Source organism: Rhodamnia argentea, chromosome 6 (genome assembly GCF_020921035.1).
Source record: "Rhodamnia argentea isolate NSW1041297 chromosome 6, ASM2092103v1, whole genome shotgun sequence".
NCBI lineage: Eukaryota > Viridiplantae > Streptophyta > Magnoliopsida > Myrtales > Myrtaceae > Rhodamnia > Rhodamnia argentea.
The window spans coordinates 21,047,019-21,060,374 of record NC_063155.1 but is presented as its reverse complement, the minus strand read 5'-3'; the positions used below and the strand labels follow the sequence as shown (position 1 = coordinate 21,060,374).

The 13,356-nt window shown below is 39.8% G+C and overlaps 2 protein-coding genes across 2 annotated transcripts; one reads left to right on the top strand and one right to left on the bottom strand.

The window, feature by feature from the left end:
- Positions 1 to 376: 376 nt before the first annotated feature.
- On the top strand, positions 377 to 6,904 carry LOC115734151 (probable sugar phosphate/phosphate translocator At3g17430). Its single transcript, XM_030664754.2, has 10 exons — positions 377 to 652; positions 1,039 to 1,280; positions 2,138 to 2,245; positions 2,340 to 2,371; positions 2,468 to 2,518; positions 4,803 to 4,864; positions 4,940 to 5,201; positions 5,640 to 5,905; positions 6,010 to 6,104; positions 6,443 to 6,904. The coding sequence occupies exons 2-10, from the start codon at positions 1,197 to 1,199 to the stop codon at positions 6,626 to 6,628; spliced, it is 1,146 nt and encodes a 381-aa protein (XP_030520614.2). The 5' UTR covers positions 377 to 652; positions 1,039 to 1,196; the 3' UTR covers positions 6,629 to 6,904.
- A 1,080-nt stretch (positions 6,905 to 7,984) lies between these two features.
- LOC115734154 (rRNA-processing protein fcf2-like) lies at positions 7,985 to 11,954 on the bottom strand. The gene is made up of 7 exons (XM_030664760.2): positions 11,788 to 11,954; positions 11,352 to 11,658; positions 10,917 to 10,977; positions 9,047 to 9,124; positions 8,850 to 8,965; positions 8,219 to 8,336; positions 7,985 to 8,186 (listed from the first exon to the last, which is right to left on the bottom strand). The coding sequence occupies exons 2-6, from the start codon at positions 11,600 to 11,602 to the stop codon at positions 8,228 to 8,230; spliced, it is 615 nt and encodes a 204-aa protein (XP_030520620.1). The 5' UTR covers positions 11,603 to 11,658; positions 11,788 to 11,954; the 3' UTR covers positions 7,985 to 8,186; positions 8,219 to 8,227.
- Positions 11,955 to 13,356: the final 1,402 nt, after the last annotated feature.

Sequence of the window (13,356 nt, the reverse complement as noted above, 5' to 3'; positions counted from 1 at the left end):
TGCAGACATAAAATGCCGACATGGGCACCAATGCGAATAAAAAGCCATCAACTGTCCGGATCGGTGTCCGATACCTTGCTAACAAAGACATATTGAACGGTTAAGAGAATTCAAATCCACATTTTCTCTCCCACCTTATCACTCAATATTTAAAATGGAGATGACATAGTTTTTGAGAATTAAGCTTAGCCACGTCGGCAATCGTGCTTAAATTTTGCTGAGCAAGCGAGTCACGGTAGCGAAATCGGGTTAATTTTGCTAAACGGATGCCTCGGATTGAGCTAAATCAGAAGATTGAGGGACTAAATTGAAAAAACAACAGAGTTTGGGTACTCGTTTCGAAAACGGATAAAACTTGAGCAATCGCAATGCCCCCACGCGCGCGCACCCTCGAGCACGGAACTCCGGCCGGTGTAATAACGATTCGTTTCTTCTTCTTCTTTCTTCTTGTTCACCTCGCCTTCTAATTCAAGCTCACTCTCGCACAGTCCTCGTTCATTCCATCTCAGCCGTCGTTGCAATTCGACGGTTCGTCCTCGCGCCGTCCGAGGCTCGTTCGGCTTTAGATCCTCCGCCCGCGAGGGTCCCTTCCATTTTCGATTTTTGGCGCGCCAATGTGAAGAATCGTCTCTGCCTCAAGGTGAATCTCGCTGTCAGTACCTTCTCTTGGCTGCGCGTTTGATTGCAGTGTTGTTCGGCTCGCGTCGCGATCGGATCCTTGTCACGACGTGCGTTCCTGCGATTTGCTTTTCGCTTTTTTAGGTTGACTTGTAGTTACTTGTGCCTGTTTCGAGCTCAATCCGTTTACTGAATTGAAGACATCGTGTATATTGCCTCGAGCATTCTTTGATTGATTCGACTGGATGGGCTTGGGTGATACTCGTTCTGCGAGCGTGGTTGAGGCTTCAACTGCGATGTGTTGATTTCGCAGAATCGCTTTTTCTGTTGTCGTCCTTTGGCAAAAGAAAGTAATCCTTGCCCTTAATGTGGCCAGGCAACTGGTTGAAGCTCATTTTCATTTCCGTTTTCCATTTGCAGCTCGTGATCACATGTTGAGGAGATGAGTCAATCAAGTTTGAGAAAGCCACGTCCGCAGACCTTTGGGCTTGTGTAGCTTGAGTGTCAGTTGTTGCTTCTGAGAGATGCTGGTACATTGGCGTTTTTCCTAGTGAGAGATAAAGGGTGTGCCAGGCAAAATGATCAGCAAGCCGCTTTTGATGACGTATCTGTACCTACTAATATACATTGTCCTTTCATCTGGAGTGATATTGTATAACAAGGTAATTCCATTTCTTTCTATAGTGGGTAACGACACTTGTTCACTGGCTAGCTGCATTTTTTTTATCCTTGCTTTAGATCCTTTTTGTTCTTTGTAAATAGAATGATTTCTGGTCCACTTTGATGACCAATTAAATTTAAAAAGTAAGACCATGCTAGTCAATATGAGTTTTGGGCTCTTACATTGTGTCAGGGTTTTTTCTTCGCATTCCTTGCTGAATGATGATATATTGAGGAGGATGTTAAGACTGATGAGGCACTATGTTAGTTTGATTTATCAGCTCCCTGTAATACAAAGTGTATTTTTTCCACATGCACAATTCTTTTTTCTTCAGAAGGTCCCCTTGAGTCCTTGAAAGTACGTGGGGGAGCCACTGCTGTGCTGTCTGAAACTCTTGGTGTTATTAATTTAGTGCAAAACTTCAATGGATAGCTCGGTCGATTAGTTCCAGGGTTCGCCTTTAATAGTTGCCATTGGTTTAGATATTACACAACTGGCTAACGAGCAGTCTGCCTAAGCTTGTGTTGGACTTTCTCGTGCACAGATGACTATAGTCTGGATGAGTTACATCCGTCGTCTGTAGTTGTGATAAATGTTGATATGCTGTATACTCCTTCACGATGAACGATCTGTTCAACCAAATTGAATTAATCTTTGAAATAAGCCTGCCAGTGCTAATAGTATCTCATCTCTGTCATGACTGTCTCTTCTTGTATTGGTACATTTTCCACTTGGTAATCTGCACTATCTTTCTTTTTACGGTGATGATCTTTTCTAAATGGTTAAATAGAACTTGAAAGGTATTTCTAACTTTTTCCCTCCTAAAGTTCAAGCATGACAATATAAGTCTTTTTGCAGTGGGTACTTTCTCCAAAATACTTCAATTTTCCATTTCCCATTACACTTACCATGATTCATATGGGATTTTCCGGAGCCGTGGCCTTCTTTCTTGTTCGTGTTTTGAAGGTACGCATCTTCCAAGACGATGTCTCTTTCCTTATGTTAGGCCTTCTGTACTCATTTTAGTTTTTTTTTTTTTTTCCTTTATTTGTTTTTGCAGGTTGTATCACCTGTCAAAATGACATTTGAAATGTAAGCAATATGGTTCTTTGACTTTTAGGTCTAATATCTACTTTTGACATGTTCATTCCGGAATCGTCTTTGATGAAACTTGTTTTTATTATGCAGATATGCAACTTGCGTAATCCCAATTAGTGCCTTCTTTGCTTCTAGTCTTTGGTAAGCATTATGTAGCATTAGTGGGCTTCATTCTTGTTAATGATAAGTACATGTTTCAGTTTCAATCTTGATAAAGCATCATCTTGTGTATGATGTCTTTTTCTGAGGCTCTCAAACTGAAGTGCAGTAAAACTCAGTATAATGTCACTTGTATCTAAGGATGCTGGACTATTGCAGATAAACATATCTGCCTTCAGCAGTCTAGATAGAATAGGAATTATTTGGTGGAAAAACTTAAGATCGTCATCTTGATGCTCAAACGAGTTTCTAGATTACCAGTGTTGAACTTGGGTTTCTGCCTTTTCTGATCCATAGGTAAAATGTATAATATCTCTTGAATTTACTCGTAGAGTAATGATGTGTATAGACCAGCATGTTGTAGTATGTGAATATGCTTCAGTAGAATCACTTCATTGGTTAGTAATACAGTTAAGGTTGTTTACATTGGGATCCTAAGTAAGCTTTAGGTGTCTTAAGATTTGGGTGGTAGGTCCAATCAAGGATTCTAAGATCCTATTTGTTCACCAAATTGAGGCCTAAAACTTGAGGTTCTTACTTGCAGTCATCCGCATAATATGAAAGCTTGTGGTAGAGATCTCCTTCAAGAAGACCACATTACAAATTATTGACTTCCTCCTTTGTAGATTAAGTATAATTAAGTAATTGAGAGAAAACGTTATTCAAATAAATAAAATAGCTTAACTTAGCTCCCATTGACATTCCATTCTTGTCATGACACGCAAGTACTACCACAAACCACATGTCCAACCAAAATCAATACAGAAGCTACAAAATCTAACATTTTACACATCAGCTCCGAACATTGGTCCTTTGTGGGACATACATCATATACTCAGCCAAATAGATTTCATTGTCTTTGAGTTCATCAGCATTGTCATGACAATCTTCTTCATGAAAACCATCTGCTCGCCAGTGTGGAAACCCCTCCAAATCCAAGTCTTTATAATATTCCATCATCTTAATCACTTTTCTCAACGTCTTCTCTCCTTTAAGCACTAAAAAGGGGGAAAAAAACAGAGAGAAACTTAAGAGAAGCACTGGCACATTATGGCAGTAGAGGAAGACAGGAGCCCGGGCGCCCCGCCGGGCCGGCCCGGGGTTGGGGGGAGACAGAAAGTTGTAGACAAGAAAGGGATTGCAGTTTGCTGCTGCCTACGTATAGCATATGTAGTCGAAGGAACCAAGCCAAGAGATCACTTGCTTGCAGAAGAAGACAAAACAATAGGAGGGGAAGAAGGTCCCAACCTAAGCTTTCTCCTAAGGACAGATTCTTCAGTGAACCTAATTTGTGAAATTGGGCCTAAAAACTTGTTATAAGATGTAATGCGTAGGCAATGAGAAATTCAGTTTCAATTTTTAAAAACTATGATGGTTGGGTTTGGTAGTATTATTCGGATTCTAGTCATCATCTTTCTGGATTGCAATCTAAATTATCTTTTAAGCAACCATCGTTGACCTATGCCAATTGGATCCTTGATCGTGACGTGCTTTTGCAATCTGGATCACAATCCTATCAACCGTGATTGGCGAAAGTATCTCTATTATAAAGTCTGATTTTAGAAAAAATCCTCTTCTTAGTATTCGCTTTAGTTGATACATCTTGCTGGCCACAAATATACCACTTTGTATTGCAGCCATTTGTCATGACTAAGACCTGAGTTGCGCATGAAAATAGTGTTTCTTGATGTGCCTTCGATTTCTATAAGTAGTCCTCAGTGCATGTTCAGGGTTTTATTTTCTTCCCTTTTATATTGACTAGGGACAGAAATGTTAAAAAACTGCTTTTCTTAGAAACTCTTTCCTTGCTTCTGTCGTAGATAGTTGGTAGTTGCATGGAGAGATGGAACCTGGTAGCGAGTTCTAACATGCACAGAAATATTTCTAGTGTAATTTAACATGCACAAAGAACTCCACATTCTGTTTTAGGCATTTAGCGATTGCTGTCTTGTTCATTTACTACATGCTGGTTGACCTTAGTTGAACTAGAAAACTGACAGTGTTCTTAATGTGCTTTCTATACTATTTCTTTTTTTTCCCTTTCTAAATTGACTAGGGACAGAAATGTTAGAAAATCATTTTTCTTAGAGAATGTTAGAAAATCATTTTTCTTAGAGACTTTCCTTGCTTCTGTTATAGATAGTTGGTGGTTGGATTGAGAGATGGAACCTGATAGCGAGTTCTCTCATGCACGAAAATCTCAAAGAACTTCACATTTTGTATTAGGCATTTAGTGATTGCTTTCTTCTTCATTTCCTACTTGCAGGTTTGGTAACACTGCTTACTTGCATATCTCAGTGGCCTTCATCCAGATGCTAAAAGCCCTAAGTATGTGAGGAAGTTCTCAATTGTTATGTTTGGCTAGTCCTTAGTTGGCTTCTTATTTGCAATTTCTTGATACAGTGCCAGTGGCAACTTTCTGTATGGCTGTTTTGTGTGGGACGGATAAATTGAGGTGCGACGTGTTCTTAAACATGGTGCTCGTCAGCATTGAGGTCGTCGTTTCCTCCTATGGGGAAATTCATTTTAATGTAATTGGGACCGTCTACCAGGTTACGGGCATCTTTGCTGAAGCACTTAGGCTGGTTTTAACACAAGTCCTCCTACAGAAGAAGGGCTTGACTCTAAATCCAATTACCAGCTTATATTACATAGCTCCATGCAGGTATGCCTTTATTGTTTATATAGTATTTTCTGAAATAAAGGACTTCTTGGGCTAGCTGCATTATGCATTTATAGGGAAACAAAAAGAAGACGGATCTGCTGTATTTTAAGGATTGTCATCCAACTATCATTCATTGATATTTTGTATGAACAACTAAACAACTTTTGAGAAACGTTATTTATCAAGGTTCAGCATTCACCTTTTTGTTTGTTGAACATACTTGCTATAAAGTCCTTATAAGGAATGTCTAGATGATACTCCAATGACTTATTTTGTGCTAGGTTGAATTCTTTTTTCTTGATCCTTTCTCTAAATATACCCATCACATCGGGAAAATCCTGTTGTTACATTTATGGATTCTTGTCACAAAGAAGAAATGATGGTATCTGAATCTGATTGCAAAAGCTACTCACTAGTTCATACTTTTTGTCAATGCAGTTTCCTTTTCCTCTTTGTTCCTTGGTATCTACTGGAGCAGCCAGAAATGGAAGTCTCACAGATTCAGTTCAACTTTTGGATCTTTTTCTCCAATGCTCTTTGTGCTCTAGCCTTGAACTTCTCCATTTTCTTGGTTATCGGTCGAACTGGTGCAGTTACTATTCGGGTCGCAGGCGTCCTAAAAGATTGGATATTGATTGCGCTCTCAACTGTTGTGTTTCCAGAGTCTACTATTACAGGGCTGAACATAGTCGGCTATGCAATTGGTAGCGTTTTACCTCAAACATATCAAGACATGAATTTTGCATTATTATTGCACTTGATATGTACTTGTGAATTAACTGCAGCAAAACCTTTTTGTTTGCTGTAGCTCTTTGCGGTGTTGTTATGTACAATTACATTAAGGTGAAGGATGTCCGTGCTTCCCAAGCACCTTCTGATGGTATTGCTGAAAGAATGGCAAAGGTTGGTTTTCTCGTGCATATATATTCTGAACTCGACATAACTTACCACTTTCATGTATTTAGCCATTACATCCAATGTTCATGTCAATGCTTAGAATTGAGAGAGAATTTGCATTGGAACGCTGATTCTACTTTCAGCTTCAGTGAAACCGTATTCCTTCCCCACTCCTCCATGCAGATTCGGCCACCAACGAACTATTATGGATTATATATGATATTTCGATTCAATTCACCTTTTCATTTATAGGAGTAATGGTTGCGGGCCTGTTCAGCTGTGCCTGATCGCCATCTTAACACAAGTATGCTGACAATTTTGCATGTATGGTCTTGTTTGTGTAGGACTGGAAACTGGAGAAGAAGTCGTCTGATATATATGTACCGAACAGTGACAATGATAATGACAGAGGAAGCATTGCCGGGAGTTTGTCAGGCTCCGACTCCAAAGTTGATGAGGAAGCGCCTCTCATTCCTCCATCGAGGTTGTCGCACGTCGGGCGTACGCAGCTTGGTAGCCATGCTGTATGATTCGCAACAGCTTATACACATTTGTCGGAGCAAGTTTCTATCAATCTTAGGGAAACTAGAAAACGGGGCGAAAAGCAAATCCAAGTGCGACACATTTGCAACCAATGAGAATCTATTCAATTCTTTTCTTTTTTGGCCGCGACTGCGGTAATAGCTGATCACATAGGGCTTTGAGGGCAGATGCGTTGTAGTTTGATTCATTCGATGCACTAGCCATCGGCCCCTATAGTACTTTTAAGGTGGTAACTAATTAGCCGTGTAGCTTCGCTTTAGCAACTGACCATGATGTTTGGGGTCCCGACGGGTGACGAGGGTCCATTATTTTCCAAAGCAATTCAAACATGACAGTACGAGAACTTTTACTTGGATACAGAAATCCGTACAGATCCAAACATAGAGACATGAAGTGCACGTCATCGCCAGTGTACAGACCAGCCTGCGTGATGCTTAGGCGCTTAGGTAATGAAACGGGACAAAGGTACAGGGCTTGCAATTGCAAGCGCGCTATATGTCAATGGTTCAACTCGGTTCTCACTAATGCCCAAATTGAGCTGAACCTAACTGGTGACCAAACCATATAGTAACCCACTCGAACCCGGGTTGGTTCAGGCTATCGGGTTTTCCTCGTCTTCTTTTTCTTTCCTTCGTTGGTTCATTCCTTCACCACAGAGACCATAAATTACGAAGAAGACGAAGACATGCCAATGGCGGAGGCGACGAGTAAGCGGGGATGAAAGAAGGCAAGTCCTTGGCTGTCAAGATGATGGGGCTGGCTGGTGGAGACTTGAAGAGGCGGGAATCGCCGAGCCCGAGGGTCAATCCGAGGGGCAGCTTGTCCGTGCTCGAAGAATCCACCGACGAGGACACAGTGGAGTCATCCTTTGACACCGTCAACAGTCTCTGGCCTGCAATGTCTCCCTGCACGTTTTCTCTGTACGACAGCAGATGGAGAGACAGCAGAGAGGTGGAGCAGAAGGTGTTTAGCAAGAAATAGAGGAGACAGAATTAGATTTTTAGGCAAGTTACGTGAGAGGAAGAAGCGGCAACAGCAGGTTAAAGAAAGGGGATAGCGATGGGTGATGAAAAAGAGTTTGGGGATTTCTTCCTTCTTTGAGCTTCAAACCGTTGGTGATGCCTGAAAACATCCTCAATATAGAGATTATTTTCAAAGCATATGATTAATTTTTATTTATTTGGTGATTTAACAAAAGTAATTTCCTTCATACTAAGCAGAAAAATCATTTTCTCTCATACTAACTTTGTTGTTTTCGGTCCACAGAAAGCGCTTTTTAGTAAATCGATCAAACAGACGAAGCCTACATATGGCTTCTGATTGTTAGTTGAATGAACGAAGACACAGTCAAGAGTAAAATAGTCCTCAACATAGACCTTCGTGTTTCTTACGACAGCCAAAACTATTTCTCAGAAACTGAGTCCAATTCAATACAATTTACTAGAGGAAAAATTTCTCTCAAGAATTTATCAATCAGCTCTAATGCCGCGCATGTGACAGTCCTCTCCTTTCTGGTTTCTGACCGAAAAACGTCCTACTACATGTGCTCACCAGATGGAAAATTTGGCAGCACGTCGTCATTAAATTCAGTGCCTCCGCTGCTTAGCACGCCTCATTGATTGGCGACCTTTTATCTTCCATTTCTCATTTCCAGCAGGCCTGTTCTCCCCTTCTATCTCCTGAACCTTGCGCTTCCTGCAAAGTAATGGCACAAGAAGGCATAAGCAGGTCTTAATTTCGGATTCTGGAGAATGGCTGGAAACAGATAACAGGTACCATCAAATGGTATTTTCTCGAAGAGGGTCCTAACAGAGCGGCAATCCATCGATAACCATTTTCCTGGAAGGTAAATCGTGCTCTAAGCCAAAAGTTCGGCAACAAGGTAGAGGTGCAGCTCTCTAGATAGTCACAACCAGTATAAAAGCTTTTGGTTGAAGTTCCACTATAAGTAAACCATTAATGCTGCATACATCTAAGCTGGAACAAAGATTCCTTGGCGATGACACCTATCAGGATCCAACAAATAGTTTGTGAAGTTCCGATATCCTATAGCTGCCCCCTCAAAAAGGAAAGTACAGATTGGAGTCCCTTGTACTATGTGGATAAGTTAAAGAATAGCAACACTGGTTCTAGCCAATGTTTGTCAATAATGGCAACTACCCAAAACAAAATAGCTCGATAGACAAAGTGATTATAATCTCATCAGACCTGTAGTCCCTGAGGTTGTGATCTGAAAGCAGCTCATCCGCAAGTGTCGCCTTCCTCTCCTTCTTAGTCAGTCTACCACTGTAAAACTCCGTTGCAGACTCTATCACCGTGCCAACCTGAATAGACCATCGACAAGACAATATCTTTAAAGCTGAAGCTTAAAATTAGATATGCAACCACATGGCAGATACACTTACCTGGAAATACTTGGGCAAAGTCTTGGATTTTGAGTCGCCTTTTTTGTAATGTCTCTTCGGGTCAATGACACTCCTTAACTGTGACGCGAAGGAAAGGCAATCAGCTAGTTCAATTAAGAGATGCCGCCGGTAAAGCATTATGCAATTTTATAATTTTAAAAGGTTAATGAACAGATGACAAAAACCGTAAAGTAAGCATAAGCCAACACTATGAAAACTTATGTAATTCAATATCTGGAGATCATCTATCACTGTAACCGATTCTCTTGATATGTTTACAAGAGCTGTTAATGTGCACTGAATACTCAATAGAAGGATAGCTACTCACTGAAACATCTTCAATGAACTTCATCCAATATATTCATCTAATCCTGTACACAATACTTATGGTGTGACTTTGACTGCAAAGAAATTTTGTGATGTTTGGGTAGAAATTATTCTAAACTTGCGTCCTCCAAGACATACACAGTCTGAAGGAAAACAAACTGCTTTCAACTTGACTCATAGGTAAAAAGGACTTTTATATTTCTTCTACGACAAAACATGATTTAGTTACAGTATTTCTTTATTTTTCACTTCTTTAAATATTCCAGCTTCCTCCATCAACTTGTGCGTTGCAGATCCATAACAGACTGTAAGCAACTCTTTTAGCAGTACTATCTGAATACATCTATAACTTGAATTTTGGCTTAAACTAAGTTAATCAAATTATACAATCTCTTTATTAGATAGTTTTAGGCCTCATTCTCAAAATGATTGTCAGGGACTGACAACTGCCATCATCAATCACAAAAAGCAGTCTCACTCTTGCATGCAAACAAATAAAGTGCCCTAATAAGCCATGTCACACTCACTGTCAATGTCAAATACTCTTTCCTTAACTTATCAAAACTAGCATATTTTGATGGTTAGATACATTTAACCATTTTGTACTGCACCTAGAACTAATGGCAGGAAGCCATGTAAATCCCAGAACCCCCATACAGAATATAGAAGAAGAAAAGTTCAATGCCATGAGGGGCTAATTAATGCATGATATCTTCAGAATCAGCATGAACAACACTGTGCTGCCCAGTGCTTATTGGATGTCATATGCAATCCAGCAACAACAAAGAGAATTTTTTTTAAGCCAAGCCTGCATATTAGGAGAAAACCAAAGGTATACTGAAAATTATCATTAAGCAATACATTGATGCAACAAACTGGAAGCTAAAGCATCTACAAAATAAAAATAATGCAAACCAAGTTCCGCACAGTTGACCCCATCCAACTGATTCTCCAAAGAGCCATATAATTCTATCCAAGAGTTCACCTTTCTCAAAGTACCCATAATCCCCACCCCAGTAGTCTAAATCTGACGCTAGCATAACTTTCAATAGCCAAAATTCAAAAATTTATCCAAGTTTCAAGAAAATATACAAGAATATGCATATGCATCTACATGTCAAAATCTATATGTTGTGAAAGTTTCTCTCGGGTTGAATACAAGTCAAAGCGTGTGCGTTGCAAAATTCAGATTAAGCAAAAAGTAAAAGTTGATTCAGACAGGTTCTTCCTTATCATCTACATTCTTGTGCATAAATACAAAACATTCCATCAATCTCTAAAAGGATCATCTATTGGTTTCCATCTCCAATAAAACTGGTGATAAGTTTGACATATGCATCTTGCTCATTTGGATAAGTGAGATGTGATCCATTATGTCCTGTGAAACAAAAAAATGTAGCTGCAATAGAGCAGACATAAACCAACCAATACCAAAAGTTGAAAACCGAAGGCCAGGACCTAGCCGCAGAATTCTTTGAACCAGAAGTCAAATAAATCAAGGAGGGAAAGCAAAAGTAAACAATTACAGGAAAGATCAGCGTACCTTTAGTAACTGCAGATCTTTCTTCAATTCCGGCGTAATAGTTTGGGCAGGCATATCGAACCTAGTCATGATTCCAACACATCAACAGAAAAGTACTCAGTCACTGTGTAATATGAATAAAGTCAAAACAGTCCTACTATCAAAATATCCACAAGATACAACAAGCCTCCCAAATGTACATCACCACAAATTAGCTACTTTCGAAGCGAGCAGCAGTCACAACACGGTGCAGTACATAATCCATGCGCCTCTTGCTTAATCCATCGATGAACTAAGCAGAGACAATCAAAGTATCGCAACCAATACCCACAAACTGACATCCAGCCTTACAAGGAGGTCTGCACTCCAATGATTCATCAAACTCTCCCATACTTTTTTTGCAAGCAAACATGTATGACAAAGGAATTGATAAGGAGGAGGAGGAGAGCGAATTACCAGCTAGAACCAGCGGTGTCCTTGACTTGCTTCCTCAGGAGTTTATTCAGCTTCTTGGGATTGTTGGGCGGTACAAAGAGCCCATCAATCAGCTCCGACCTCGGCTTCCAAAGAACCCCACTTTCAATCCCCGGTTGCTTCTTCTCGAGTTTAGGGTCCGACCCGGAACCGCTACTGCTCGCGGAGGCAACCGCAGATGTTAAAGCCCGCAGCTTTGGCTCCCACGAGAGCCCAATCACTGCCTTCCCCATAATCACTCTCTCTCAATTTTCAACCCTTTATTCTATCTCGCTCTCTCGGTTCTTCTCTGAAACAAGAAACTACCTATCAGTATGAGCTCGCTTTTTAGATGTCTAAGACTCGTAGACTAAGAAAGCAACGCGACGCTCTACAGCACCGTGACTATAGAGAGAAAGAGGGAGAGGGAGAGACTCACCGGTTGCAGAGGAATCGCGTTCGCCTTCCCGGGACGCCGACCGACGACTGTGTGACGTGCGCGCACGGAGGAGGAAGTCCTCCCTCTCCCTCTCTCTCTCTCTCTCTCTCTCTCTCTGCGATCCGGCGCGTGCTAACGAGAGAGGCGGCCATATCCAGTGTAAAGAAGGCCGACGATAAAGGCTCAGGTTCATGCATGGGTTGGGTTTAGGCTTTTAGCCCACAATACTATCGATCAATACCTTCGATTTTCCATTTTTATGGCGTAATATAATAATTCGCTCTTTTTTAATTTGTATCGCCTCTATTTAGGGAAAATTCCAAATGAGCCCTCTCGGGTAGCATTTTCTAAAAATTCCCCCATACTTTTTTTATTTTTTTGTGGGTCAGAAAATTCTCCATACTTGATTTTGTATCAAACGACGCCTTATATTCGACAAATGCGCATCAACAAGCCGATACGCTGAACCGACAAAAGGCCAAAAAAAAAAAAAAAATTGGTCAATTGTGGCGCATAGGCATCTTTTACATGCACTACTCAGCTGCCGATCTTGATCATTTTGCGACCCGAAATTACGAGTTATGGAAAGGTTCAAGGAAAAATAACTCCAAGCAAATATCTTGATAAAGTTAAAGTCAAGTGACGTTTTTTTGAGGTGTTTTTTCCAACGTTGTTATTATCTAAATATGACGATTGTTTACTAATATGAATTCTATTAGCGGAGGAAAATAATTAGGCTATAATTTTACATAAAAGAAAGTTGATCTATGAAGGTCAAAATTTTCCCCAAGAAACTCAATTTTTTAAAATTAAAAAAAAATACGAAAACAAGGCCACAAATTATCCGTTGTCACCTAGACTATAGATGATTTATCATTAAATTTCTCATATATCAGAAGTAAATAAAAATATTCAAATTCTTTTCTTTGTCTTTTGTGTTTTTTAATAGTTTAATGTGAAATTGTCTCTTTCAACATTTTATTTCTATTTTCCTATTGATTTACCGCCCTTGCAAAAAAGGCGTGAGTTTTATTAGAAAATAAGGAACGAGATCTAAATTAATGTAAATACGAATATATGTGTGAATAAATTAATATCAATAGTAGATTTTCCTAAGAGATAAGTGTTGAAAAAGTCATAAACCCATTACGTTCGTGCTAATTCAGCCTTAAACATTTTTGTAGTGCGCTAACCTTTTATTGGTGCCAATTCGGTCTTAAACATTTTGCATCCGTGCCAATTCAGTTTTAAACCTTTTGCATTTGTGCCAATTGAGTCCTCCGGCCAATTAGGAATACAAAAGTTTAGGTTTAAATTGACACAAATGTAAAAGGTTTAGAACCGAATTGGTACCAATAAAAGATTTAGGACTGAGTTGGCATAAATGCAAAAGGTTTAGAACTTTTTCGACACTTTTCCCAATTTCTCGGGGAAAATATTACAAAAAATAGCAAGAATGCCAAAGCGTATACAATTCTAAGGGAGGTTCTACTTTCATTAATATAGATATCATAAGTTAAAATTTACTTAAATTAAGTTATAATATTTATATGGACCAGAAAAGTAAAA

Excerpts from the sequence above, each read along its gene's own strand:
- LOC115734151 (XM_030664754.2), top strand. The coding sequence starts at position 1,197 with ATGATCAGCAAGCCGCTTTTGATGACGTATCTGTACCTACTAATATAC. Across the intron at positions 4,865-4,939 it reads CCAGATGCTAAAAGCCCTAA|TGCCAGTGGCAACTTTCTGT; the intron begins GTATGTGAGGAA and ends TTCTTGATACAG. Across the intron at positions 5,202-5,639 it reads TATTACATAGCTCCATGCAG|TTTCCTTTTCCTCTTTGTTC; the intron begins GTATGCCTTTAT and ends TTGTCAATGCAG.
- LOC115734154 (XM_030664760.2), bottom strand. The coding sequence starts at position 11,602 with ATGGGGAAGGCAGTGATTGGGCTCTCGTGGGAGCCAAAGCTGCGGGCT. Across the intron at positions 10,978-11,351 it reads GACACCGCTGGTTCTAGCTG|GTTCGATATGCCTGCCCAAA; the intron begins GTAATTCGCTCT and ends AATCATGACTAG. Across the intron at positions 8,966-9,046 it reads CTTTGCCCAAGTATTTCCAG|GTTGGCACGGTGATAGAGTC; the intron begins GTAAGTGTATCT and ends TGGTCTATTCAG.